A 27,074-nucleotide genomic window follows, 5' to 3' on the forward strand; every position below is an offset into this window, starting at 1 on the left:
CAGAGCCTAAGTCTTAAGCGTGCTCTGCTCAACAATGTTCTGGATTTTATCTGCACACTCTTGTGGCACCCAGCTTTAAAAACTGGGCCACCAAGGTCCCCACTGGAACATAATCAAAGGAGTTTCCACTCAAGAACCTGTATGTCCGTGGGTGTGTTTCCACCTTCCCGCAGTCCATCAGCATGGATGACTTGTTTACTGTTGTTACCAGTAGTCTGCATGTTGCTGAGCCCTACGACACATCTATCTAGCCCTTGAGATGGCTGAGGAGCAAGTTGGTGGGGGAAAATGTCATTTCTAGCCAAAGAACAAGGTGAGGGCACGAGAGGAAGAGCCTGTTTCTTCTGCGTGGTTTGTCAACAGGCTGTGAAGGTAACTGCCGTGAGCAACAGCAGCATCTCAGGACTAAATGCCCAGCGTGCCAAGGACACCCCCTGGAAGGATGACTCCCAAACAGACGCCAGTGTTATAACTGAAGAAACACACACCCACCACAACCCGACGGCCGCACCTCTCCCTCCAGGAGTGCACACGTGTGAAGGTCAATACTCTGTGACAAAGAGCATCCCAAGCCCTTGGGCATCCTAGAAACAGTCTTGGCTTTGGGCTCCACGGACAAACACTGTCCCGGAAGTTTTTGGTTTGACAGAATAGGGGATTCTCAAAGCCATGTGGAAAGCTGAGCGACCTGGAACATGCGTGCAAGAAGTACTCCAGGCACACTACAGTTTTACTTCAAGCTTTCCATGTGTTCTTGGTACGTATAGAAAGCAAGTATTTTTATAAGAAAAAAATTAGGTGCCTTTCAGGTGGTTTCCCTATTTGTATTTGGATAGTACACAGATCAGGCCCATTGAAAGCATGCACTGGACAGACGAATGGACTCGCAGACACTGAGGCAAAGGCCTCAGGCCCACAATACATAGTCCTCAGCCAAAAAGAGCATAGAAGTGGTCAGGCCCTCCCCTAACACAAACGCGTTTGAAGAAAACATGAACCCATCGTTAAAATTAATACTAGGATCGCAGGATGTTCTTTAATCTGCTTGATTGCTTTATTGTACAAAAGTTTCCAGTAACAGTAAATTAATTTTTTAAAAAGGACAAAAAAAAGTCATTTTGGGTAGAAGCGCTTCACTAATTGCTTTATTTAAGCATACAAGAAAAAAAGTCTTATCTGACCAATTAGGTTGAAGGGTTTTATTACCTTTAAGAAGCCATTAGCTGGGATAAAACACTGCAAGCACTTGTGTCAAAACAAATAAATAATGCTCTCTCAATTAGCAGAGAAAGCGGTAAATCCGTTAAATTAGAGACACACACGGCTTCACACAACATGGCCTAGCCAGCAACCCCCCACCCCAGAACAAAATGACAGACAGCAGTTTTCAGTTACAATCTGGGGAAAGATCAGGAGCTTTGCAAAACTGACATTAACATTTCTGCTTTTCTTCCCCGCTGCACTCACAGGAGCCAGCCAGGACACTGGGAAAGGGGCAGGGGCTCTGGGGCTAGGCCCAGGTGCCCCGAGCAAGCCCTCCCGGGCAAGGCCTCCTTCTGGAGGGTGCTTCCCAGGCCAGTGGGTAGTCTGGCCTGGATGATTGTCACCTCCACAGCCCAGCAGGGACTAAAGGGCATGACCATGGGCAGGCCAAGGAATCCATCTCTTTCAGAGGGAAAGAATTACCCTGAGGTACCAGGACATGATTATCAATTTTCCTTTACTTTCTCAAATGCTACTGATCTTCCCCGAAATACAGGCTCAAGAGAAAAATACAGTGATTTAAGGACCCCAACAAGTCAGGCATGGGCTCTGGGGCCAGCTCCAGGCTGGCCTTTCCATCTCCCATCCCGCGGCACCGGTCACTGTAGCAGACAGCTGGGGCTTGGCCAGCACTGTATGAGCTTCAGACTGAAGAGGACAGTACCCCCACCCGCACACAAGAGTCCCCAAACAATTTCTAATCAGATCCATTGTTACCTGAATGGGTTGTGGGGGGAAGCAACCCAAATTACCCTATTTGGGGAAATAAATATAAATAAATGGTGGTCCTTTCTTAAAGGGTTAATTTCCTTCGAGGGTTGGTAAGACTCAGCATTTTCAAAAGCTTTTAACAATTATCCAGCATGATCTCCATGAATTGTTTTTCAGGCAAGTTCCCTAAAACAGTCCCACTCCAAGGAGCGGCTGGTCTAAATGACTGCACCACAGGGTTAAAACCAGCTGGGACTCTGTGGGTCCCGTCCTTCAGAGGTGATGAGGGAGGACATGACTCCTCAGCTATGGTTTCCTAACCAGTGTCCACCAAGGAATGCCGGGCACACCTCTGGATTCTCAGTGTTCCTCAGCCTGCAGCAGCGAGAAAACAGGAGGCTGCCCGGAGGTGGACACAAGGTGGGAAGCCTGGGCAGGGGTTGGGGGTAAGACATAGTCTGTTTAGGTGACTTGAGTGGAAGTTTCTGGAAGCCACTTCAAAAGCAATTCTTGAAGAGGCCGTTTATATATGACTGGCCTAAATAAAATGTTACACACTTAATGGGGTCATGCTCTTCTTAAATTTTTTAAGAGAAGGAGAAACAATGAAAAAGCCATCAAAAATTACACAAAAGCCACCAAAATTGTACTGGTATCAATTCAAACAGGGCAAATGAAACATGAACAACTTCAGTTTTCAAAGCTATCATCACTTCCCACATTACAGTTCCAAGAATAAACTCAAGCACCATAATAGTGATAATAGATAGGTAAACGACAAAGTCCGGCTTTGGCAATCTGATCCACGCTCACGTAAGTGCAGGATTTTCTAGCCGGGACTGTCACCACCCTCAGGAGTGTGCCTACTTTCTGGGCACTGTTAAGGGCAATGGGAGAGCCAATAAATCAAGTCACTGGTGGAATATTTTACTCTGAAATGGAGTGATGTTTGGTTAATAATTTGAGATCCACTAATCCTAAATGGGGTGACCCATTTAAAATGGCCTCTGTGTAAATTCACAGTTCATTAAATGGAGTCTGGTTTGAACAGGTCATTATGTAGTTAGTATATAAGCAGTGGATTGAGTAGGGGTGGCTGGGGACACCCAGAGACACACTTGCTCAATCTGGTGACTTTTGTGACACCGTCAAGCTTCCCTTTAATGTGAGGTTGGTGCAAATCACCAACTTTTAAATTTAGATGGTTTTTCTTGGTAACCCCTTTTGGTATACAGTAGAAATGCAGTGCAAAAATTTTAAATGAGGAATACTCTATTTACAATTAATTTAAACTCATGAAGCTGTTTTAACTGGCCCATCTATATGTGTTAATTAACATCAATGATGGTTTCTTATTTTTCACACTTTGTTACTCTGATCATTAACAGTGATGGAAAAGCTAAATTAAGTTAATGGGGAACGGATTATAAATTCTGAAAGGACTTCTTAGTTTGTTTTCAACTGGAAAATATATAGAGAAAAATGAAGAGGCATTTTTGCCTCTACTCATAAATTTTTGGTACCAAATTTCTTAAAAACCAAATGGTTTAAAATTTTTTCCAAAAATTATTTTAACATGCTGCTCAGACATAAATGCTAAAAAAATAGCATACACACATTTAACACCGAACAGCTTCGCAGTGCCTGTAAACTTTCAACTCATCTTCACTTTCTAAAAAATATATATATTACAGTTGATCACAGAACCAATCTCTATTCTGCAACAGTATCAAAGGTCCTTAAAGACTCGACAATGATGGAAAACAAAAACAAAGGCCCCCTTCCCCTCACTTGAGCACGACAGCGAGGAAGAATCTACCGAAAGCCTCGCTGCCCGCTGGCCGCACCTCGGCGCGCGGCTGGGGGTGCAGGCTGAGCCCCACACGGGGAATCCATGAGGTGGCGCACAGCGAGCCCAAGGCCACTAGCGAGCCTTCACACCAACGAGGACAACAATGAGGACAACGACGATGACAAACAATATTAAAATCACAAGCATCTTCCGATTCTTCTTTTGGTACTGTTCTGCCTACAGAAAGAGGAGGAAAAAAGGCAGTCATTTTCCCAAGAATCCCAACCCAGACGCCCTGTCTTCCTGCACAAGGCTCTGGTTCTTCTGCACAGTGAATGGTGTCTCTGTGCAGGCCAGGCCATGTTAGGAACCTTCCCTCGGTGTGGACTCAGCTGGAAGAACTCTGGGACCCTGACGCTACTTACTTCCCGGGACTTGGGAAAACATCAGTTCAGAATCGACTGTTGGGACGCAGGCTGGCAGAGACACTATGGACAGTGCCCTCAGTCTACGTGGACCTGCTTCTCCCCACCCCGCCTCCCCGGCTGTCAGGCAGACTCCCCGTATATGGAAACACACAGCTTCCTGCCCCGCAACGGACAGCTGGCTGCAGGTATCACAACTGGGAATACGGAGCCAACAGCCCAAAGCCCACGTGCTACCTCTCTGACCTTGATCAGAAACAAAAAGCCCATATTTTGCAGTGGAAATGAGTGTGGCCCATGGATCTGCTGCGGACAGAGCGCTCAGCCGAGGTACATCTTCCTAGAGCTAACCAAGACACAGCAGTGGCATTCCCGGAAGCTCAACCTGGGGCGAGGCCTACCTGCCACACCTCTTCCCTAAACACCGCACACTGGAAGTGCTGTCTACTCCACCCAGCCTGAGAGGCTGAAGTCCCAATACGCCCAGGGTTGCTGGCCACAGACACACACCCGAGCAGGGAGATGGAGGGTAGGAGAGCTGCGATGGGTGCTGAAGGCCCAGAGGCAGAGCGTGCCCCACCCTTTCAGACAACAGCAAGGCACACTGAGGAGACGGACACCAAGTGAGGCATTAGCCCTTCCACCTCGCCTCCCTGGGTGCCCAACCTACCGGAGGCTGAGCTTTCTCAGTGAGCCCACCTCAACTGGGAAGAAACAGCAGGAGAAGACCTTCTCAAGAATGTAGCCGGGGAAGCGACTCCCAAGGCTCAAGCATTCTCAGAGGAGCTGATCACCAAGGACAGCGATGTCAGCGTGGGTCTGAGAGAAGATGGAGCACACCTTCCTCCCTAATAAACAGCCCAGGCACCAGGGAAGCCACGCCAAATAATATGCTCGGAAACCTCTCACAATGATTTATAAAGTACAACTTAAAACAAAATTTCTCCTTCCCACTAGATTTGTTCACTTCTGCAGAGAAGGCTTTCCCCTTTGTCTGTGTTATAATAGAAAACATGTTTCACTAGTTTTTATTTAAGAAACTTCAAAACCCATGCATAATTCAGCAGTGTATCAAAACCTGGGTATTACAAAATGAAAAACTAAAGCTGGTTTCCACTTTTAATATACAGAGCTTGGTAACCAAGTTCATCTAAATGCGTAAAAAGCCTCTGCCTACCTAAGGCAGGACTTCTCCCCACTATATGCGGCTCTCGCTCCTGCTCCCGCCAGGCAGCAGCATCCTGAAGACAGGCCAGACTTCTGGACGGACTGCAAGGCTAGACTCTGAAAGCCTGATACCACAGTGGGGGCAGCCTCTGCTCTAAGAAGTGACTGGTTTCAGACAAATAATAGCGTAATGTTAGTGAACTGGAAAGGTGTTCATTATTTGCTAGAAATACCACTGAGTCTCAATGACACAAGGAAGTAAATAGAATTTATTTTATCTGTGAAATATTATATTCCTTTTAAAGAAAATATGTGCCCGGGGCTGGGAATTTAGCTCAGCGGCACAGCGCCTGCCTGGCAAGCACGAGGTCGTGAGTTCGATTCCCGGTACCGAAAAAAAAGAAAAAAAAAAAAAGAAAATATGTGTCCAATTATACACCAGCACGCAGCAGTTCGTGCATGTTTCTCATAACTGATGACGAGATTTCTAAGATGCTTTCCATTGCTTTCTTTAAAGAGAAAGAAATTAACAAGTAATATGAAAACATCCCGAAATAGGCACCTCATTAGCAAAGAATGAGAGCCCTAGCACTCATTCCCACAAACTTCTCCTTCCTCAGGTGACACACGAATGTGCTGTGGCAGTTAAAGGGAACATTAGATTTGCATCATCTCCAGAATGACTCTCAACCAGCAATGCATCAGAAGTGTATCACAAGAAGCAAAGTCTGAGTCAGCAGTAACAAGCAGACACATTTCTCAACAAGTATTTTAGCAAATACCCATTCAACTGATTCCCCCAAATGAGAGGTCTCAGCAAGGATGAAAGAAGGAAACCCCCAGTCCTTTTAGAATATACTGTCACAGAATGGAGCTCTCAGCAATGTCTGATCTCAGGGCAAGGCACACATGGAAAGGTAAACTGCAGTAAAATGGCAACAGCCCACATAGTCAGCTTCAAACAAAATGATGGGGTACATTTTACATGACTGCATTGATAGCCAACCATAAACATGAACACTTAAGAGTTATGCCAGAAGGGACTCCTCTTATGAATGCTTGAGATTTGATAATAGTTCCTAAAATTCTCAGCCAGTGAAAAATGTTATTACCTTGTGAAGCTGTTTCAAGCCATCTTCGGTTTTGATACAGGACTGTTCAACGTTATAGTCAATCCTATCAAGGACCGTACCCTGAGTAATAAATGACAGTTACAGGTGATCAACAACTGCAACGAAGGAAATTGAACTTCAAATACCAGACATGCAAATTATAGACATCATCTGCCGCGAGATGGTGTTTTATCTAGTGTGTCATAAAGCTGCGTATTGAAAACCCTGGGATCGGCCTTCGAGCAGTGAGAGGTACTTGGCAGCGGTGTGCTATGTTAGCTGCAATAATATCTAGCTCATGAGAAATACCAGCGAACTGGGGTCCCTTTCTCGGTTTAGGCACTGTAGGCTATGCTGTATTCAGACTTACTGGGGCGTGAAAGAGTATGTGGTTCAGCGGACACAGGCTCTGCCAGCAAAAGGCCAACTTTGATGTCCACTTGCTGCTTAAATATTGGAGTCAAGTAAGCAGAGCTCAACCTGGAGGTAATTAGGCCTGCAAACTGACTGTCACATCTATAAACCTGAAGGTGGTTCTCCATGGGTCACAGCAGAGCGTGGAAAGTGCCAATTCACCATCCAAAATTAAAAACTGTGCCTGAAGGAGAATTTTTAAAAAACTGCTTAAAAAACTCTTGGCTCTTCCAGGAAGAAGGGGCCACCGAGCTGCATGTGATAGGACTCTTATTGGAAACATGCTGGATCGGGAGAGACAGCAGTTCATAGGGCGACATGGCAGTAATTAGGGTAACTGGATCTTGCATGGCCTGAACACTCCATTCTGCAGTTGGTTTCTGGGGGATCAGAACCCAAATCCCTGCTGGCAAGATAATAAAATGCCCTAATCAGATTCTAACAGTGAACAACAATTTAATTCTACTTGAGAGCTAGTGGTTCCAATGGCCATTACACAATAACCTGCCAAAATTAGAAAGGAAATCTTATCTACTGCCAGAATCAGTGCTGGGCTTGGTCAGAACCAGGCCGGGTTCCACACTATGTGCTCGGGAGTACCTTGGGGCAGGCAGGGTATCAGAACTTCTATTTCTTTTTGAGTTTACTAATATTTGTATAGGGAATGACAGTAGTTTACATCAGTTGTAATATATACACATATATATCACATATATATATGTGCACACATGAACACACATACACACAGGTTCAAATTTTTTCCTGACAAGTACAGAATCAAAGGATTTTGAGAAGGAACGGGTTCAACAGTAGAAAAGCATCCTATCCTTACAGTAGGATAGGATGGGTAACCCACATACCTGCTCTACAATCATGGCTCCTAAGTCCCTAAAGATTTCATTCAGGTCAGAAATAGACTGCACAATCTGGCGGATCTCCCGCTCCCGCTCCTCCACCATCAGTGTATTCTGCTCCACCAACACGAGCTGGTCCTCCGTGAAACCCTAGCAAAACAACAGTGCAGAATTTCCCCTTTAGGAAACCTATGCTGCACCACTTCAGATATGATCCAAAGAAAATGAACTTATGAAAAATATAAGACACATGACAATAAATAGGCATTTATTTTTCCCTAATGGGAAAGATGCAAATTCCCCAAAGCACTGGCTTCTCTGGCACTATGGCCACAGCAAGGGACACAAGAGAAGCTCAACGAGCAGCCATGCAAGGACTCTGGGATGGCCCCGTGCTCCTCCGCATTCGTCCTGAGAAAGCGTTCAGCGCCGCTTTCCCGAAGGCTCTGGAAAGCAGGTCTCAAGGTCTCCTGTGGCTTTTGGGAAGGAAGAAACAGTATGGCTGTTCTGCCTACTGCAAAGATCACTTGATGGGCACTCAAGTCCGACAGTGCTGCTCCATTTGCACTGCACAGGGGTTAGAGACACAGAACGGGGTGCAAATGTACAGCAGCCATTTCTTAGCCCCTTCACGTACCCGATCATACAGAGCATTACCGTCTCCATCATCCATTAGTGGTACTGATGTGTCAAAAAAATGCTGGGATCTTTCCTCTCGATTCTTCATGCCTATCACAGATAGGAATCCACTTTACTTGACTATGTAAACCATCCTGGTTACCGTTCCACCAAGGAAAAGGGGAAATCTAGAGTAAAGCTCAACAGTCAAAGTCGAGATCTCCTTATAACTTTAAGGAAGCCCATCTCCAGGGGGTGAAGGGAGAATTAAGCATTAAAACACACAACAACATGCAAATGTCGGGGTTATTTAAGACAAAGCCACACTCCAAGTGTGTACAAGTCACCTGATGCCAACGCAACAGAGATGTGAGCATTTGAGAATCTCTAAGCAAAGACAGAAATATTTATTCTAACTGCTGTCACAAAACACGAACAATAACAACAACAAAATCGGTATTTCTCTCTGGGAGCATCTCTAGTAAAAACTCCAAGTGAGCCCAATCAAATTTCAGATGAAATAAAATTAAAACATAAATAGGCCCCTGTCAGAACCAGGAAGATGGGGGTGTAGATTAGGTGACTTCATGGACTACAATGGCAGCAAAGCAAACCCATGATTACGGGGCAAGTAAGATGAGCATGTACCCGCCCGGCTTGAACCACTTGGAAAGATGTGCTGGCTGAGCCGGTGTCTCAGGAAGTTCTCTCAGGCACTCTTAGATGCTTTCATTGCTATGCAAGTATGTGGCTTTAAGCTGTGAGGGCTGTGTTTTACCCACTTAGGAGCAGCTCCCTAACCTCTACATCTGGAAAACAACAGTTCTTAAAATGTGCTCAGTTGTTCTTCCAATTCTTGCTTAGATATGAAGTATTCTGTGTAGCCAGAGCTGCCCTTTCACTCCCTGGAAGGGTCCTGGGGGCCGGGGGAGCCTCCTCTCATTATAAAAGGTATGAGTGTGCTCAAAGGGTAAGCAGGAAAGGTACAGGACTACACAGTGAAACATTTCCATAACAGCAAAAGAACACACCAAAAAACCCCAAAAGTAGCTCTTCTCCACTCAAAGATCTCTTAAAAAAGGCTGGGCAGCACTCACGTTTGAGGTAGCCGGACTGTGCATGCCGGAAGCTGGTGGACAGCTCCTGCAGGGTCTGTGCCAGGGAGGCCACGACATTCCGCAGCAATCGCTCCTCCTGATCTGAGCAGGCCCTTCGGGCTCTGCTGGGCAGGGCCTGCACTGCACGCTGACACCTGTGGAAGAGCTGAGAGGACAGGAGGGCTCAGGGCCAGCTGTGGACAGAGGGACGCTAACAGGGCCTCTCTACTCACTCACAAGCAGGAGGAGGGTAATGACCAGTTTGTCCAGCTCCCATAGAGAAAAGTTAGCAAATAAAAGTAATCGGAGGTCTCAAGTACACACACAGGGAGATTCACTGAATTTCAGCTATTTGTGCAGAGCCTGCTGTGTGCTCCGCCACATCCTGCCATTTCATTCCCTACCCACTCCCTTCAAGCACACTACGAGGCAGGGCCTAGCACTGTTTTTATCCCCATTTTACAGATGAGACTGCTGGAATCAGACAGGTGAAAAGAGAAATGTGCCCCTGCTATGCTAAGAATGATGTTCACGCACTCATGTGCTCATCCTCTGACAATGGGCCCCTTGGAGATCTAAACAAAGAAAAACATAAACACTGAAGCTTGAACACTAGTCACATCACCAGCCGAAGGGACACTAACTTTCTTTTTAATTATGAGAACTATATTTCAGTATAAATTTTTTAAGCACTAGAAGTTATGTTTTTAAATCCAGTGACTGAATTCAGAAGTATTCTGAGTTTAATTTTTATTTAATCAACCATAGTAGCATCTACCAACAAACCAACTACTGAAAACCAGTCCCCCCTCCAACACGTCGTGTGCACATGCTGGCACACTCGGTGGACTGCACAGCCCCCAGAAGTCCCTCTGAGAACTTCCGGCTGGGAAGGGAAACTCTAGAAAGCTGCTCCAGCCGCTTTGGAACGGCGACACTTGGTGGCATCTGGGGTCCCAGGACCGCCTGCGGCCTCACCTGTGTGGTCTCCTGGGTGGTTATTTCAATGGCATGCTCCTCCTCGCTGCTGTCGTCCAGGGTGGGTCTGTTTAAATGCTTGTCATGAAGGATGGCTAATTCTTTCATCTTCTGTTTAATTCGGCCAACATCATATTGTATCTAAACAAATGAAGTCACCAGAACTCCACTGATGCCTGGCAGGTATCTGTCCGCCTCAGAGACAATTAGCTACACTCAGAATACAGAGCTCGGTCTGCAGGGAACCTGCTGGTTTACTGATATGTGAGCAAATTTTAATTTAAATTACCAGAAAAATTTTTAAAAATCTACTCTTCTTTATTGTACAGCTTAATTTCTATACTTCAGGTAGTTACTACCAAAGTTAAAACTAACACCAAAATCGTTAACATATATAAAACCTATTCTTATGTTATGTGAAATGAATAAACGCAAAGGTTAGGTATTTCTAGCTATGTATCTGCTAGACAAATTAGTTTATTTTGCAGATGCATTAAAACATGTTGGTATTATTACACAAAAAAAATAAAACTGTGAAACTAACATTCAACTTACTTCATCTACTCCCTCCACCCATTTCGGAGGTGATCGTTTTGTTACGCCAATGGCTGCTTCTGGATCTAAGCTAATGCCTGACACCAGTGCCATACGGTCATCGGCAAGCTACAGAAAAATAAATGAACATTAAAAGAGTTACTTGGATTCAGTGTAGAAAAAGATATTCTTATTCCCTTTTAACTGTTATTCCCTACGAGGACACAGAATGCAGGAATAACACGGCTAGGGCTAGAACTGTTTTTCTACCTTTTCACGCACCAGTTCTTAATTGCCTTACACCTGCTTGTGAGCATGACTCTGACTTGATGTGCCTATAGACATGTAATGAAAAAGTCAACAGAAGATGCTCAAAAGAAAGACCTCTCAGGACTAGAACTACAATAGAAGACATGAACCTCAGCAATTAATGCGATAAGACACAAGTAAAAAGAAATAACTAAGCTACAAATGGAACTAATACAAAATTATTGATAGTAGCAAGGTTTACTTACATTCACTTAGCTACTTTTAGAATGGTGATCCATCACCTTAGTCCCAGGATCATCAACCATGTGTTAACACGTGTGAAGGAACTGCCTGCACCAGTGGGCAAGGTCCCCCACCCGGGCAAGGGCCAGCCTTAAAACTCCACCGTGACTCCACGCCGTGGTGTCTCCCTTCACTTGACTGTCCACCAGCATTTTCCTCACTTTGAAACGATGCTCAAAGTTCTTGCTTTTGATCTATGTAAGATACTGCCTTAGCAAGCTTTCAAAAGAATAGGTAGCAAATCATAGTTTATTTTTTTTTTTTTTTTTTTTTTTTTGCCTGGAGGCAATGAACAAGCTGATAGCATCTTGAGGTACTCATCGGGAATGCAGAATCATTTTTCTTTTTTTCCCTTTTCCTTTTTCTTTTTCAGTACTGGGGATTGAACCTAGGGCCTTAGCATTGAGCTACAGTGGCAGCCCTTGTTTTTGTTGTGTTTGGGTTTTGAGACAGGGTCTTGCCAACTTTCTAAGTTGCCCAGACTGGCCCAGATCCTCCTGCCTCAGCCTCCCATAGTGCTAGAATTCAGGAGTGAGCCACCAAGCCTGGCTCCAGAGCTCAGAATTTTTAAATTCTAGTTTCAAAGGATCCAAATGATAATAAAAATATAATGGTAAACAGTATAAAAAGTCCCTTATAAATAATACTCTGTAAATGTTTAATAAAACTGGGTGAGGAATTTGTACTTCCCTGAAACTACATAAATTTATTTTTTTATTAATTTGGTAAATACTTGCTTACCAAACAATAAAGGAACAGGCAAACTTTTAAAACTCACAGATAAAGGGAAAAAATACAACATAAGGGAAAACATAGATTAAAGAAACTCTTCAAGCAATCAACCCTAAACCCTGAACAGAAGGTTCCTAGGAAAATTCCTGATGGCAAGTTGATGCTCACCATAACTCTCCGCCTGCAGCCCTCCCTGGCTCTGCAGCCCTCTGCTCTCAGCATCCTGTGTGCCAGGGAGACCTAGGCCACGGGGGGAGTGCACCTGGCACAGGACCACTGCCCTGAGCACCTGGGAGCTAGGACTAAGGCCACCGGAGTCGACCACCGAGGCCAGTGGGCCACTGCTGGCCCAGGATCACTTCTGTTCTTAAATGACAAGTTGTCAAAACCTGCACTGCTTGCAGCTCTGCATCCCTGAGGTGGGAATTCTCACTCTCCACTACCACCTTTTGTTTTTAAGTAAGAGTTCACTAATAGGAATTTTAAATTTTTACAATTCAATTCTCACAAAAACTAGGTAAGCTAGGAAATACTATTTCACTATACAAATACAGAAACTGAAGGCCAGAGAACGTTAAGTAGCTTGCCCAAGGCCACTAAGCTCTTAGGTGACAGCTTAAAACCTGAGTCAATGGATTCCAGACACCCTTTCCACCCTGCAGCTGCCAGTCACTCTGGAGGCCCATGAAATATACTGTAATTTGCTAAGAAAATGAATCAAGACAAACTATCAGATCAGAACAAAACCCAGTACTCTGATTAATTCCCCACCAACGGCACAGGGACCGGAGGCTAGGCCGCAAACTAGCACGTAAGCACCAACAACCTAGCCCTCTCTGCCAGGCCACCTGCGGAGCCGGCAGCATGGGGAGGGTGGGCTGCTGCTGAGAGATTAGAGGCAGAGCTCTTCATCCCGCCCGCCACGGCACTGCTGCAAAGCCACCAAGTGGTACCCAACTCTGTGCGGGGCGCACCACCTACAGCAGAGTACTGCCCAACGGCCAGTACTCGGCCAGCGTAGCACATGCTGCACTTGGAGTTACTGCTGCACTACACCAGAACTCGAATTTATAACTTCAACTGTTTACACAAAGCAAAACTGAAAAAGTGCCTAGATGTACCTTTGGATGAATCATAGAATCCAATATGTTCTGTTATTATACCATATTTCAGTAGAATAATGACTTGTTTGATTTATAATGACTGTTTCTAAATTCAAGAACAAAATAAGTTGTACTTTTTTTTACTGTTTATAAAAAACACATTAAACCAAAGAAAATACACAGAAGATACAGCTCTATCTAAATTTACCTACACTGTGACTACTATCATTTTATCTAAAACAAATAAATTATAAACCATATATGAATAGCCAACTGAAGTGGATTCAGCCCCTTCAAACAGTGCTTTATTTTATACAAGAAATGTGTTCCCCAAAATTAGATATAAATCTAAACTGGGGAGAACGCACTCTTCTCTGGGTCCTAAGGAGGATGCTAAGGAGGAGACCCTCGAGGACGGACAGCTGCCACCCAGCCAGCTGGCTTTGAGCTTTCCACACACAGCCTCAGGCTTTGCCGATGGGAGAGAACAGCTGATTCTTCAGGGCTGCACACTTCAAATAGCAAATCATTTGTCCCCTTTATGATAGAATCTATAGCCATAGCTCATCGTGCTGGAAGTGCTGCTCTACTGAGGGGAAATGTCATTTCTCTTATTGGTAGCGATTTATAATGTGTATCACAGTATGTATTATTAAAAAAGAAGCTGGCATGTTTTGGGAAGGAAAAACAACTGAAAATAAATACCAACTATCTGAAATGGAAACAAATATGAACATAAAAATACATTTTAAGTGCTAAATAATCACCCTTTCAGCTTCCAAACCTTTTCTTATTTGGTGGGGATCCAGTGCAGACATCAATTTTCAAGTTGCCATCCTACTCCATACAGACCTTAAACAATTGCCAGATTTATCATTTTCTTCCCTAATGTCAGCTCCATCACCTCTCCAAAAACATACTGGTTATTAAACCTTTTCTTAAACAAACATACTTTTGAAGGTAAAAAAAATCTTTCCATATCTTTTAAATAAGAAAAAAAAATGTTATGAAAGCTAGCCTTAGGAGAATTAAAATTGAAGATTTCTTGTGTCCTTGATTTGTGGCTTGGTCCTCCGAGGACTGAGGGGCAGAGGGGAACTACCCTGACCCAGAGTCACCTCGCTGTGGGACATGCAGAAAACTCCTATGGAGTCTCAGGACAACACGCTCCAAGCGCTTTCGGTGCTGGTTTCCCTAAGTTAACTTTGGCCCTCGATTCATTTCCGATGCGGGCATCTGCCCCTGTTCAGTGTAGCAGACGGTGTGGATAAGGCCTTGCTCTATGAAAGGAACATACACACACAGTACACGCTGTTACCAGTCTGGCTGTTTCAAATATACGGCCTTCCCACCTTTACAAAAGCTTGCCTTTACCATAGGCTGAGTCAGTGTGCTGTAAGATTAAGAAAACATCAGAGCCTCTGGAGAAACTGGAAAAGTCAGAGACCCTTCCCGCCCTCTAGAGAGTGGCACTGCACTGGGATGGGAGCATTCTTGATGTACCCGCAGTGAACATTTACAAAGCCCAAAAGGGACAAAGAAAATGTCAGCCTGGCGACTCTTGCTTCTGTAGGGGGCATGTGTGACAAAGTCAGAGGACACACACACAGCAGGCTCAAAGCCCTCCGCTAGAACACGGCGCTTAAGAAACCTCAGGTTCTTTGAGAAGTGAATCAACGGGCAAAGGAGGGAGTCAGGATGTCAGCGCTGTATTTTTAAAATGGTGATGTTTAAAATACTTGCCATTTCTGATTAAGAAATTCTTTACAATACTTTTGGGACTGTAATAAAGAAATAAAATATTTGAGAATCAAACCACTCACAACCCTGACATTAATGTGGCTAGTTTCATTAACTTTTCTTTTTTCTTAACACTCTCTCTCTCTCACACACACACACACAACTGCTACCTGTGCCAGCAGTGCACTATTCTCTTCTATAGACTTGAACTGTTTTAGTCTAGCGACAAGCCTTCAGAAGAGGGTCACTCCCCATTAACAAGTATGGGCTGGGAGCTTTGCAAGGTCTCACAGTACCATCAATAGGTTGGACCCAGAGGCCCACCACACCACCTTGGCCTCCCTAAGCTGTGCAGTTGTGGAGCCTGACATTTATACACTGTGGGTTTTTGTTTTTTTTTTAAAGTTTCTAGTTTGAATTTTTAAAACAACTTGGGAGTTTCTCACAGGAGAGGTCGCCTCCTCAGGGGACATCTTACTCTACTCAGCATTTTCTGAGGATGAAGATGGCATCTCCAGCAATAGCAAGAGAGTGGCTGGCTCGCATGGCTGGCCTGCAGGATGGTGAGCAGGAGCCATCAGTCAGATGATTTTTCTCTGGGAGACATAAATAATGGGCATTTACCATCCCCAGAAACACCACTGTGAAGCCTACACTGCCCCAGCACAGCCAGCCTCGAGGGCCATCCCCAAGCACATCCCCAACTCTAGGGCAGCACTGGGTACATCACAGTAATGAGTCCACAGTTACACTTAACTGAGTGCGTCAACAGTACGTGGATGTATGGATGCAACGAACGCACGAACGAATGAGGTAAATAACACGACACATACACTTCAGGAAGCTACGCTCGTGAAAAACAATGTCCCTGAGAACAGAGAAAAAGGAGCAAGCAAAATGTGCAAGGGGATGGGGTGGCTGTGAGCAGCCACATGAAGACTGGATGAGCAGGCAAGGCCACCACACGGGCATTTCCTTCAGCGTGTGGTCAAGGGGGCTCCACCTGGGTCTCTGGTCACAGAGCAGAAGACTCCCCTTCTCAGAGAATAAGCAGTAAAAAAGCAAATGGCCTGCTGGCTTATATGGCACACATAGCCAGTTTCTAGAACTTACCATCTGAAGAAGGGGGAAAGACTAGAAACGGGAGAAAAAGTGATCCTTACTTAGACTATTAGGAACACTTCTGCGCCCTCTCCACCCTAAGTCCTTCTAGCGTTGGCTCTTCCCCCTCATCATATACTGCTTTGGAGGGGTGGGGGCGGTCACAACTTCTACATGTGCAAAACGCCCGGTAAAGAACAGTTATCTGTACTCTACGTTAAAACTGCCTGGGTTCTACACTCTTTACCACTGTCAGAGTTTGGTCAGCAGATCTATCCATGTCCACTGAACTCCAGCAATGCTCAACTTCACTGTGTGTGAGCCAAAGTGAACTCACATCTCCATGCCCAGAGCCCAGGCTGGGTACTGGCAGTGAGGTTCCTGAATGGGGTCGGGAGTTCTCACGCAGGCCTGATGGTCGCCTGCTCAACAAGCTGCTGAGGTCGGGGCTGGGGATTTAGCTCAGCGGCAAAGCGCCTGCCTGGCAAGCGCAAGGTGGTGAGTTCGGTTCCCGGTACTGGAGAAAAAAAACAAACAAAAAAAAAACAAACAAAAAAAAACAAAACAAGCTGCTGAGGTCGACAAAAGTAATGAATGCACGTGATTAAAAATGTTTCCACCCTAAGAAAAAGTTTGCAGTAGAAGGGAAGTTCTCTTAATGTCCTAGACTTTTCTTGGGAAGTAGCCACTGCTACTGGTTTCTTGTGTACCTTTTTAGAATTTTTTAAAAGCACACACAAGGATAATTACTTTTCTTAAAGGCGGGCAGGATTCACATTACGCGCATATTTTGCATTTAGCTCCCCTCCCACTTGGCCATGTGTCTTCACAGACAGGCTTCACTCTGTTACAGGGGCACAGACACTATATTGTTTATTTGTTTGCTTGTTGGTGACAGAGTCTCACTATGTAGTTTAGACTGCTCTTGAACTCACTATGTAGCCCAGGCTGGCCTCAAACTTGCAGCGATCCTCCTGCCTCAGCCCCCAAGTGCTGGGATTATAGGTGTGCACCACTGTGCCCAGCTATGTAATTTATTTAATTGGTTCCCAGTGAGAAATATTTAAGTGGTGCTCAGCCTATTGCTATTATCTACTAGTTTAGGTTTTTTACAGGTAGATCTAATTTGCTAGATAGGACCCCGGAGGTTTTGAAGACAGTGATTCCAATCCTGCCTTACTGTACAAACTGGTAAGTTAAAACGAGCCAGTCTTCCCCTCTTTTTAAAATTTTTTCTCCTCAGGAAAAATAATGTTGCCCCTTCACTGCTAAGAAGGGCAACGACACACAGCAGGAGCAGCCGCAGTTTCCGCTCACGCGTCTTCTGCCCTTTGAGTCGAGCTGCTAAAATAAAGTGTTGTGAATGTATATGCTCTCCACCTTCGGGGTGAGACACGAGTGAGTAGTGGAAACACAGAGGCTTGCTGCTAGGCAGGGACAGAAACGGCCCTCCACAGTGATTAGCTCCGGAAATACAGGGAGTGGGCGCCCTCCCTCCATCCCAGGCACGCGGCTTCGTCCAGGCTTCCGTCATCCACTCTGCGGCTGTACCTGGGCTCCTGCGTCACACTCCTCTCAGAGAGCAGGAGGTCATTGACATCATCCCACACGCAAGCTGTCTGCTGTCGCACTCAGAAAAACGCTCAACCTTGACTACTTCCGAAGTGGAGACATTTCCCAAGAGTAGTAAATAATGCTCTTAAACCTCCTTATAAATTATCAGCTCACACCGTGTGAAAATACACCAAACAAATTCTAAGTACTAAATTGTTAAACACATTATAAAGTAATCAAAGCAAATGCTAAAATAGGTACAACCTCTGTTACCCTTTTATATATATGACCAGAGACTGTAGAGAAACAGGTATTTTATAAACTAAAATTACCTAGCATATAAAAATATCCAAAACACAGTACCTCGTCCAGCTCCTGTGGGTGTGTGGTTGCCGTCAGGCCCGTCCAGGCAGGGAGAGCAGGAAGGAAGGCATGGGCAGACAGACAGACAAGGCACCATCAGGTGAGAAAACAGGTGTTAAGGAACTCTTAAATCCACTAAAACCGAAGATCTACCAGCCAAGGCATTTAAAAATGTCCCCTTCTCATTCTCCCTTTCTTAAAAAAAAAGCTACATCCATACATATTTTTATTTACTCTGGTTGTTGTTTTAGTAAATGAGGTAGGAAACAAGCAATAAATAGTAAAAATTAAAACACACTGGAAACAAAACACACTTGCTTCGGTTTCACTGAAGTAAACTGCTAATCTGTTTCACAGATATCAAATATCACATACAATGCATAACATTCTAAATTTCCTTCAGCAGAGAACAAATGTAATGCAACTATGTCCAAATAAATGCATATTTAAACATGTAAGTCGGCCCTGCAAATGCAGCAGAATTACAAAATGAACAACCCATAGAATTGTCTATGGCTGCACTGAGGTAGTACCTAAGTGACCACATATGTAAGGGCTCTACAAATTAAATCCCGCAGACATGGCTTTATCCACGGCAAGCGCTGAAAAACCACTGTTTCCCGGAGAGACACAGGTGGGAAAATCAAAGAAAAACTCTTACCATTTGCTTGGCATGTAATACTATTAGTCTAAAAAGCACACGGTTATTTGTAAAGCTATTATAAAAGCAAGCAAACAAGACAACAAAAGGTAAGGAGACGAGAAAGCAGGCACCCCAAGGGTTAAGTTTCAATAGAAAACTAAAGATTCTTTTTTAGATCAAGGTAGAACTCTATCTTCTGGACAGTTATTAATGACAGATAATCTAAATGAGGAGGTTTTTTTTTTTTTACAATATTGATCATGAAAATAATTAGTGGTGAATTGCAATTATCAACTGTCTTTTTTTATGTTTAGCCATTAATTTAGAGCATCAAAAACATTAACTTTCTTATCTAAAAATTAGTGCAAATGAAGCTGGTCTATCAGGCCAAAACATTACACAATGATAGCAATAAAATATAATCAAACAACACTCGGGTAATACTTCAATTACATGATATTACAGAATGCTGAGAACCCTCCTCACTTCTACAATTGCGGAGGAAAGAACTACTTATACACACACGCTACTGTATCAGTCGTGCTAGAAGGTATTGATAGAAAAGACAGTGTCAATGGCTGATCTCATTATGTTTTACTTTACACAGAAAAAATGTTTGTATTTTCTAAGAGCTTAACGTTTTCAGCAAGAGAGCATGGACATCTTTCATCAAGAAAACCCAAGGCAAAACCCCTACGTGCAGCAACAGCCTCTTCCATTCTATAGAAGCTCCCCGGCATTTCATCTTTGAACAAACTATCACTGCAAACCATGGTCAAAATCTCTGCTGCGCGTGAGCCTGTGCCGTCAGATTATTAACCAAGCACACGCATCCCGATCTTTTGATTCCTACAATTACCGGATGATAATTGGAATCATGAGATTCTAGGGCTAGAAGCAACTCTTTTCTTACAAATAAGAAAACTAACCTTCAAAATGTATAAATGCACGCCCTGAAGTCACAGAGCTTGTTAATGGTTAACATGGGGACAGCCCCAGGTGTCCAGGCCTCTTTCCACCCCACCCTGCAGCTCTATAATTTTATTAACAATTCAGAGAATTACTTGTGATAGGCAGCTCCCATATCATATCGGGAATTAAATTCAGGCCATCTTTCCAAAGACCACCCCCCCCCATTTGGCTGCTTAAAAACAGAAAGCTTTCAAAACTCCCCTTGCCCCAAAATTACCAGTAAATTTAGTCAAGATTTGAATTAAAATATTTAGAATCATCATCAGAAAAGACCAAAATACAGCAGAATGAAAACATGTTACTACATATCACCACCTTCTAAATCTTTATAACGTTTAAATCTAGGTCTTTGACCTGCCAATGGCATGAAATCAAGCAAATACTGAAAACTCCAAGTAGCATGTGGAATTTATAGTCTAAAGAACTTTCTACATAAAACTGAAAAATAAGTGGAAACCCATCTGTGTTTACTCAGGAAGTCTGGAAAAGTTGAGCAAAATGAGTTGGAAATACAGGTCTATGCTATAGTGATATTTACTTTATTTCCATTACTGCCAAAATAAAAGTTTGCTTCACTTTTATCCAACAAAGTATCCTTATTCTCAAGTAAGCCTCACTGCTCAAATGGAATCTTTAAAAGCAGAAAAGCAAATAGATCTAAAGAGAAATATACAATGATTTCATACTTGGATTCTAAAGACACAGAACTGATTTTCCAGGAGACTCTGCCCGACCTAAAACTTGAGAACCTTTGATGTGCAAGTTAAAATTGACTGCAGAAGGCTGTAAAGAGAGATAAAGATGCTACTCTATTGCTAGAAAAATAAAATGCATTTAAATATTAAGTCCTTCCATTTTCTAGGATCTACAGCCTCAGTCCTGGAAAACAGCCAGCCGCAGTGTGGTCCTGGAGGGAGCAGAATGCTGGGCTTCACAGAGGCCAGAGCTCTGCCCCCCAGCCCTCCACTCTCAAAGCGCCCCCATGCTGACTCAGTTTCCAACTCCTCTGCACCTCCGTTTCTTTCCTACCACGGGCACCTGCCTGGTGGACACTGAGAGTGACACGAGGTTTTACATGGAAAGGACTCAGACCAGTGCCAGGCATATAGCAGGCGCTCAATAAATCTTAACTAATGATGTTGTCAAGACTGTATAAGGATCTCGGGTTTCTTATAATCATAGTTAATCTGGAATTTTTTCTTTTTTTTTCTCATAAAGCACAAGTTTTATTAAAAATAATGTGCCAGTCTCAAACTAATCTAAGACCAATTAACTCTAGCTTCCATTTATAGATTATGCATTATTTCAGAGCAGAGTATAGATTAGGCAGTAAACACTAACAAAGTAGCTCCAGCCCCTATATTAGATTCATTCCAGATTAAAAAAAAAAAAAAAAAAAAACCACCAACAACAAAAAAAACCACCATGAAACTATACAGCATTTCATTAGATCAGACCGGCAACTCAACTTTCACTCTTCATTCATTCATGTAAGACTTTACACCTAAAACAATTGATTATTTAACTTCACTATTTAACTTCATAAAGCCATTCCAGGTTCTTGAAGGCAAACTGCCTGTAAATACTTGAAAGAGGTGCTGCCTTAACACGTCCATTTACTTGGCTGATAAAATGTCAAAGTTACTTTTGCACAGTATTAGGGCTACTCTAAGGATTTTTGCCAGTAACCTCAGGCTGACAGCCACAATACTGTGGTTGACTATGGATTTCTCCTTTTCAAAATTAAACCTAAGGCTGTGTGATTTGGTCATGAGAAAGAATGTATTAAGACAGAATTTGAGAAAACATTATCAAATTGATAGAGCCACTAAAAATCACCTAACTCAAACTCAATTTACAAACCTGATGAAAGCTGTCTAAAAAGATGAAGTCCATAGCAGATGGGGACTCATCCTAAATTCCCAGACTGGTTGTCTAATGCACTTTTCTTTATTTTATGCTGCCCTGAGGTATAAACCTGCCAGGCACCAAAACTGAGGGCAAAACACAATTGTTTTGAGAATTTGAGAATTGCCAATAAGTGCACTTTGCTTAGACGCTAAAACCAAAGCTCAGTCTGTTTTCAACAATTAATTTTACTAATATTAATACAATTTTAAAAAAACAAGTAAGTAGAATTTTATTCAGTTCTGGGTATTGAATTTTTAAAAATATACAGGAGAGACTAAAAATCATTCATAGCAAAGAAATTTAACCATGCGTCTGAGCCGGGATTTCTAAGCCTCGAAAAAAAATCCAGGAATAAGACGGCTGCAGGGTCAGGGTGCAGGAGCAAGAGGCTTCCTATAACTGCAGACCCTAGTGGTGGGACAGAACTAGAACAAGGACCACAGGATAGAAGACATGAATATTACCGGGATCACGACAGGAGAGACATTTTAGTAGTAAAAAGCACGGAGCACTAGCTACTGAAATTTGAGAGTTTTTCACAAATGGGAATGTTAGGCAAAAGACCTCTAGGTCCCTCTGACCCTTGGGGCTGTTTGCTTTGCTACTGCACATCTTCTGTAAATTACTCATTATTGGTGACAAATTTGCTTTTGCCCGAATGCTGCCTAAGTCCGTAAGCACATATGGGTATCTATAATAACCCCCATAACCAATAATCTTCTAGTTTTTTCTTCAAACTAATATTCAAAAAAAAATCTTAAATGGAATTTTTTAAATGAAAAGCTTGAAGTGTGCATTATTTTGAGGTACGTGTGATTTACATACCCACATGCCACTTTGCAATCCATTTCTGTATCTTTTTCAAGCGTGTGAAATTTACAACTACATTTTTTTAAAAATCTACTATGATAGGTGATTTATTTTTAATTGTTCATGAGAAAACAAATACTCTAAAATCAACTTCTATAGCTTTCTAATTAGGAATTTATGATTTTTAAAAATTAAGTTAAGTCCTGGTTTAGTTACTTCTTTTTTTAATTATCAGGTAACATACATATATTTGTAAATTGTCTGTTTTTTTTATAGTTGTACTTTCCTATGACAAATGTATTTGTTATGTTTTTATTTATAATTTTTCCAACACACAGAAAAATATGTGAAATGATAAAATGTCTTCTTATATATTCATCACTAGATTTAACAATTAGTAACATTTTGCCTTATTTGCTTCCTCTACTTTTGAGGGGCGTTAAGTACTTAAAATAAGTAATAGCAATCTTGACATTTCACTACTAAACATTTCAGTAGTCATCGCTAATGAAATTAACAAATGTAATTATTTATAATTAATCTAATTAATACCTAACATGTAGTCCAGATTCAAATTTTACAGACATAGTTTTGATTTTGATTTGTGACATGGTTTTACAATTTACAAGGCAGAAATGAGGTTTTTAAAATTTTTATGAGCTAAATATGCAGTGAGAAACATTATAGGAGTTACTCAATACAGTTTTGAAAAATTATGTCTGGCATGTCTTTTTCTCCAAAATGTTTATAATAATTCTCTAACTTTCAGAAAAATTGAAAAAAATTGTAATCTCTACTTATGTTAACACCTTATCATACTTGATTTTGTGTGTTTGAATGTACCGAAACAGTTCCTGTTAAATCACTTATAAATAAACTGAAGAAGTAATGCTTCACTTTTAAACACTTCAGAAATTTATGGCATGTCATCTGTATTTTAAGGTAAACATTTAAAATATATAAATGTGTGCTTTCTTTTTAAATTCCACTTAGACAAACTATTTTTGTTAGATTGCAGAATCTATTTTTTTGACGGTCTGCACTACACAGATATTTCAAATGACCCGACTGCTTTTCATGCCAGTAGGAAGATCTTAAATGCTCATACTGATTAAAGCATGTAATATTTTTAATGGTGTAAAATAAAAAAATTTTAAACATTCTAACTTACATATGTATTCTTAGTTGAATTTAAAAATCTACTTTCAAGAAATTGTCTGAATTAACTAACTCTAACTGTACATTTCTGGACATACTATTTTTTCTAACTCTGTAGCTTATCCATTTTTAATTATTATTTAATCTACAAATTTTTAAAAAATTGTTAACTTAGAAAAACATTTTTAAAAGCAGTTTGACAGAGATACACTTTTAAAAAGCTGCCAATATCGGACAACACAGTATTTTTAAACTGTCTGAACGGCAGTTAAAAAATTTTTTTTTCTCATGTTACCCAAAGCTGCCGGGTGTGTTGAACTTCATATGATTAAAAATTTTAAAACAAACAATACATTCTTCAATTAAAATTGAGACCCTAAAAGCATTAATGAGTGTTTTAGACCCCCTCCAAGGTAGTATAAAACCAAGTGGTTTAATAAACACGAGAGTCTTTTTATTTAACATAACTAAAGACCCACTGAAAAATTGTAGTCATTCAGTTTCTATTCCATCTCTTGCTTTATTTCAGGGCACTTCAGAATCAGCACTAGAATTTGCTATTTTCCCTCTTTATAATACCTTTATGCTTATTTCTGTACAGTATCATTTCTTTCAGTTTATACATGTAAGAAAAAAAACCTTCAAATTTTTATGTAAATAAAAATGAAAACACACCCATCCTTGCTTTCTATGCTTTTTGACCAGAGGTTGCACCCTTTCATCCCTAAAACTGCCCCCACGGCTTAAAACCCGCTTTTCTGTGAGTATATGGTCAAAGATATTTCCCACTGTGACTTGAAAAAGGGAAAAACTGTCTTAGTATACATGTCAATAATCATGACACATGACATAATTTTTCTATTTAGCATTTCAATACATGATAATGAAAAAAATAAAAAGCAATACATTTCCTAAGTGGTGAATTAGTATGAGAGTTCAAAAACTGTATCTTTTCCAGCATAATCCCCAAAGATCAGGTCTTGGCATGACAATTTCCTCATGCCCAACGCTGTTTCCATCTAAATCCACCCTGTCTACAGCAGGCAGCCCGCTAGAACTAGCCTCCTAACTTCGCTTTGCAGTGAAGGATGACAGAGCTGATAATCATCCTTGTTTCCACCACTGGTCTTGCCCCCTTATTTAACCCACCAGTACACTGAGACTCAGAAAAAGAAAGCAGCCCCCACTGAAAACAAACCCCGAACAGTAATCTTTCCAGGACCTTGTTTACAAAAAACAAGCAACAAGAACTCTAGCTAGGCTAAGTGAAGGGTCTGGTTAATAATAAATAAATAAATAAATAAATAAATAAATAAATAAATAAATAAAAATTTAAAAAGCTATTTGGGAGGGTCAATTTTCACATACACATCATGTTTTTTCAAAAAGTTCGAAGGGAGGGGAAAGATTCATTTTCTGTCTAGGAAATGGAAAACGAGGAGCCTAGCACCTCACAGCCTCACAAACATAAACCCCCAGGAAAAACAGCAAAGCAATTCTTCACAGGGAACACGGCCACAAAGAGGACTATGAGACCATTAAAAGGGGGGCTCAGGGTGGAAAAACACACACACATATAGACACACAAAAACAGCACAACTCCTTCCTCTTTCGAGGGGGAGGGAGCCCTTCGCTTGCAAGGATTTGATTCTGAGGTCCTGCAACTTGGCGATTAGAGCCAAAGTGAGGCTCACTTGGGGGCGGGAGAGAGAGCTCCAAACAAAACCAAACAAAAAGGCATCAGAAGGGCTCGACGCTTTCCAAGTCCTCCTCGTGTTAAAACATACGTAAATTGGAAGCGTCCGGTCATGCAGTGACGACGGCGGCGAAGGGGGCAGGCTGGGGAGGGCTGTGGAAGTGAGGAAGGGCAAAACACAAGCGAAAACGGGCCTAGAGCTGTTTTCCCGTCGAGGATCCTAGACGGCTCTTGGCTCGAACCAAAACACCTTGCATTTCCGTATTAGTCTTATTATTCTTATCCTTTTTTTTAGACAGAGAGACAGACAGAGAGACAGACAGACAGGCACAGCCGCAGTGCACACGGTGCGTGTGTCGGAGAGGCCGCCTGGAGACTCACCGCAGCAATGCTACGTGAATGCAGAGGGCTGGAGGTGGTGTGACTACTCACTTGCTCGGCTAACAGCTGCCGGTTTTGGATGGAATTATTCCGCAACAACAAGAAAGCGTCGGTTAAACGCCTGGTGGCCATGTCTCACCCTTTGTGACCCCCCGCTCAGGGTCCCCCCGACCCACTTGGAGTCCAGTTTATTCACTTTCTTTCGCTTGGTCTGGCCTAGCTGGCCCTCCCTTGAACAGATGCCTCTCTTGACAAGATCCCAGGCCGCAGTACCAAAAGGCGCAGCCCTGCACTCCGCAAAACGCAAAGACCCCTCCCCAAATAACCACCTAGGCTTTCCAATTGTCTGACTCCCCCTGCCCAAGGCCTGAATTCGATCTCTAAGCACTTGAATCCCCCCAATCCTTGCTCAGCAAGCCAACGTCCCAGAGACCCCTCCCCAATCCAACCTTCGATCTACAAGCGTCTAGCTCGCCAATCCCACTCCACTGTGGGAGGCTCTGAAGCCCCCTGCCCGTCTTACTGCGGGAGCTGCTCTAAAGGGCTTTGCTCCTACCCCTAACTTGGCTTGGGGGTTTCTGCCCTGTCCTGACTCGGGCTCTGACTCATTCACTCTTCCCACTAGAGGATTGATTTTGTTTCCTGGTCGAAAACCCGAAACAGGCCCGAGCCCTGAACTAGCCAGAGCCTGGCTTCAGCGCAACGAGTCTGAGCTTGAAACGTCTCAGCTCGACCTCCTGATCCCTTTCTTTCCTGGGTGGCCTGGTCCTTCACTGCCAGCAGGCTGCCCGCCTCCAGGTCAGCAGGGCCTGCCTCCCCGGCCTCTCACTCCTCTTCTCCGGCTCCCTCCATCGCCGGATCTGCTGGCAGGCCAGCCCGGGCCGTTTCCGTGCTGCGGTCCTGGGTTCTGGCGTCCCCCCCTGGCCCTCTTCCTGTCCGTCCCTCGCGGGTGCCCCCCTGCGACGTGCCTAAGGCTTGCTCCCAACGTTCCGTTTCGGGTGTGGGAGCTCCCTGCCCCTTGCCCCAGGCGCAGGAGCGCTCCGCCCTCTCCTGGGGTTGCTCTCGGGGCTCCCCTTCTGCCTATCCCTAAGTGTGTTCAAAAACTGGAGCAGGAGAGCGGGCGGGGCCTCGAGTCTGGAGTGTGGCCCCAAAAGTAAAAAAAAAAAAAAAAAAAAAAAAAAAAAGCTTTCAAGGGCCTTCCGCTCTGAGTAGAGTGGAAGTCGTGCGGCGGCCAAGTTGTGCGCCTGCAGAGCCCGCTCCGCGCCGACACGACGCGGGGGCGGCGGGAGCCGGAGCGGGAGCCCGAGCCGGAGCGGGAGCGGGCTGCGAGCGCCTCTGCAGGCCGAGCACGCTCCACTGCAGGCGGCCAGGCCGAGCTGCGCACTTTTATTTT

At 43.3% G+C, this 27,074-nt stretch overlaps 1 protein-coding gene across 11 annotated transcripts; it reads right to left on the reverse strand.

Moving 5' to 3' along the window:
* Nucleotides 1–1,030: 1,030 nt before the first annotated feature.
* Stx16 (syntaxin 16) lies at nucleotides 1,031–26,669 on the reverse strand. Of its 11 annotated transcripts, none has more exons than XM_005392233.2 (9): nucleotides 25,682–26,631; nucleotides 18,111–18,122; nucleotides 10,987–11,094; nucleotides 10,432–10,572; nucleotides 9,454–9,619; nucleotides 8,376–8,467; nucleotides 7,745–7,888; nucleotides 6,471–6,551; nucleotides 1,031–4,003 (listed from the first exon to the last, which is right to left on the reverse strand). In XM_005392233.2, exons 1-9 carry the CDS (start codon nucleotides 25,811–25,813, stop codon nucleotides 3,899–3,901), a joined length of 981 nt encoding a protein of 326 aa, XP_005392290.1. In that variant the 5' UTR covers nucleotides 25,814–26,631; the 3' UTR covers nucleotides 1,031–3,898. The 11 variants fall into 11 exon arrangements, with proteins under 11 accessions (XP_005392290.1, XP_005392293.1, XP_005392292.1 ...); XM_005392236.2 differs by having other exon boundaries at nucleotides 25,733–26,628; XM_005392230.2 differs by lacking the exon at nucleotides 1,031–4,003 and adding an exon at nucleotides 4,019–5,523 and having other exon boundaries at nucleotides 25,682–26,660.
* Nucleotides 26,670–27,074: the final 405 nt, after the last annotated feature.

Source organism: Chinchilla lanigera, unplaced genomic scaffold (genome assembly GCF_000276665.1).
Source record: "Chinchilla lanigera isolate Chin_1 unplaced genomic scaffold, ChiLan1.0 scaffold00044, whole genome shotgun sequence".
Classification (NCBI taxonomy): domain Eukaryota; kingdom Metazoa; phylum Chordata; class Mammalia; order Rodentia; family Chinchillidae; genus Chinchilla; species Chinchilla lanigera.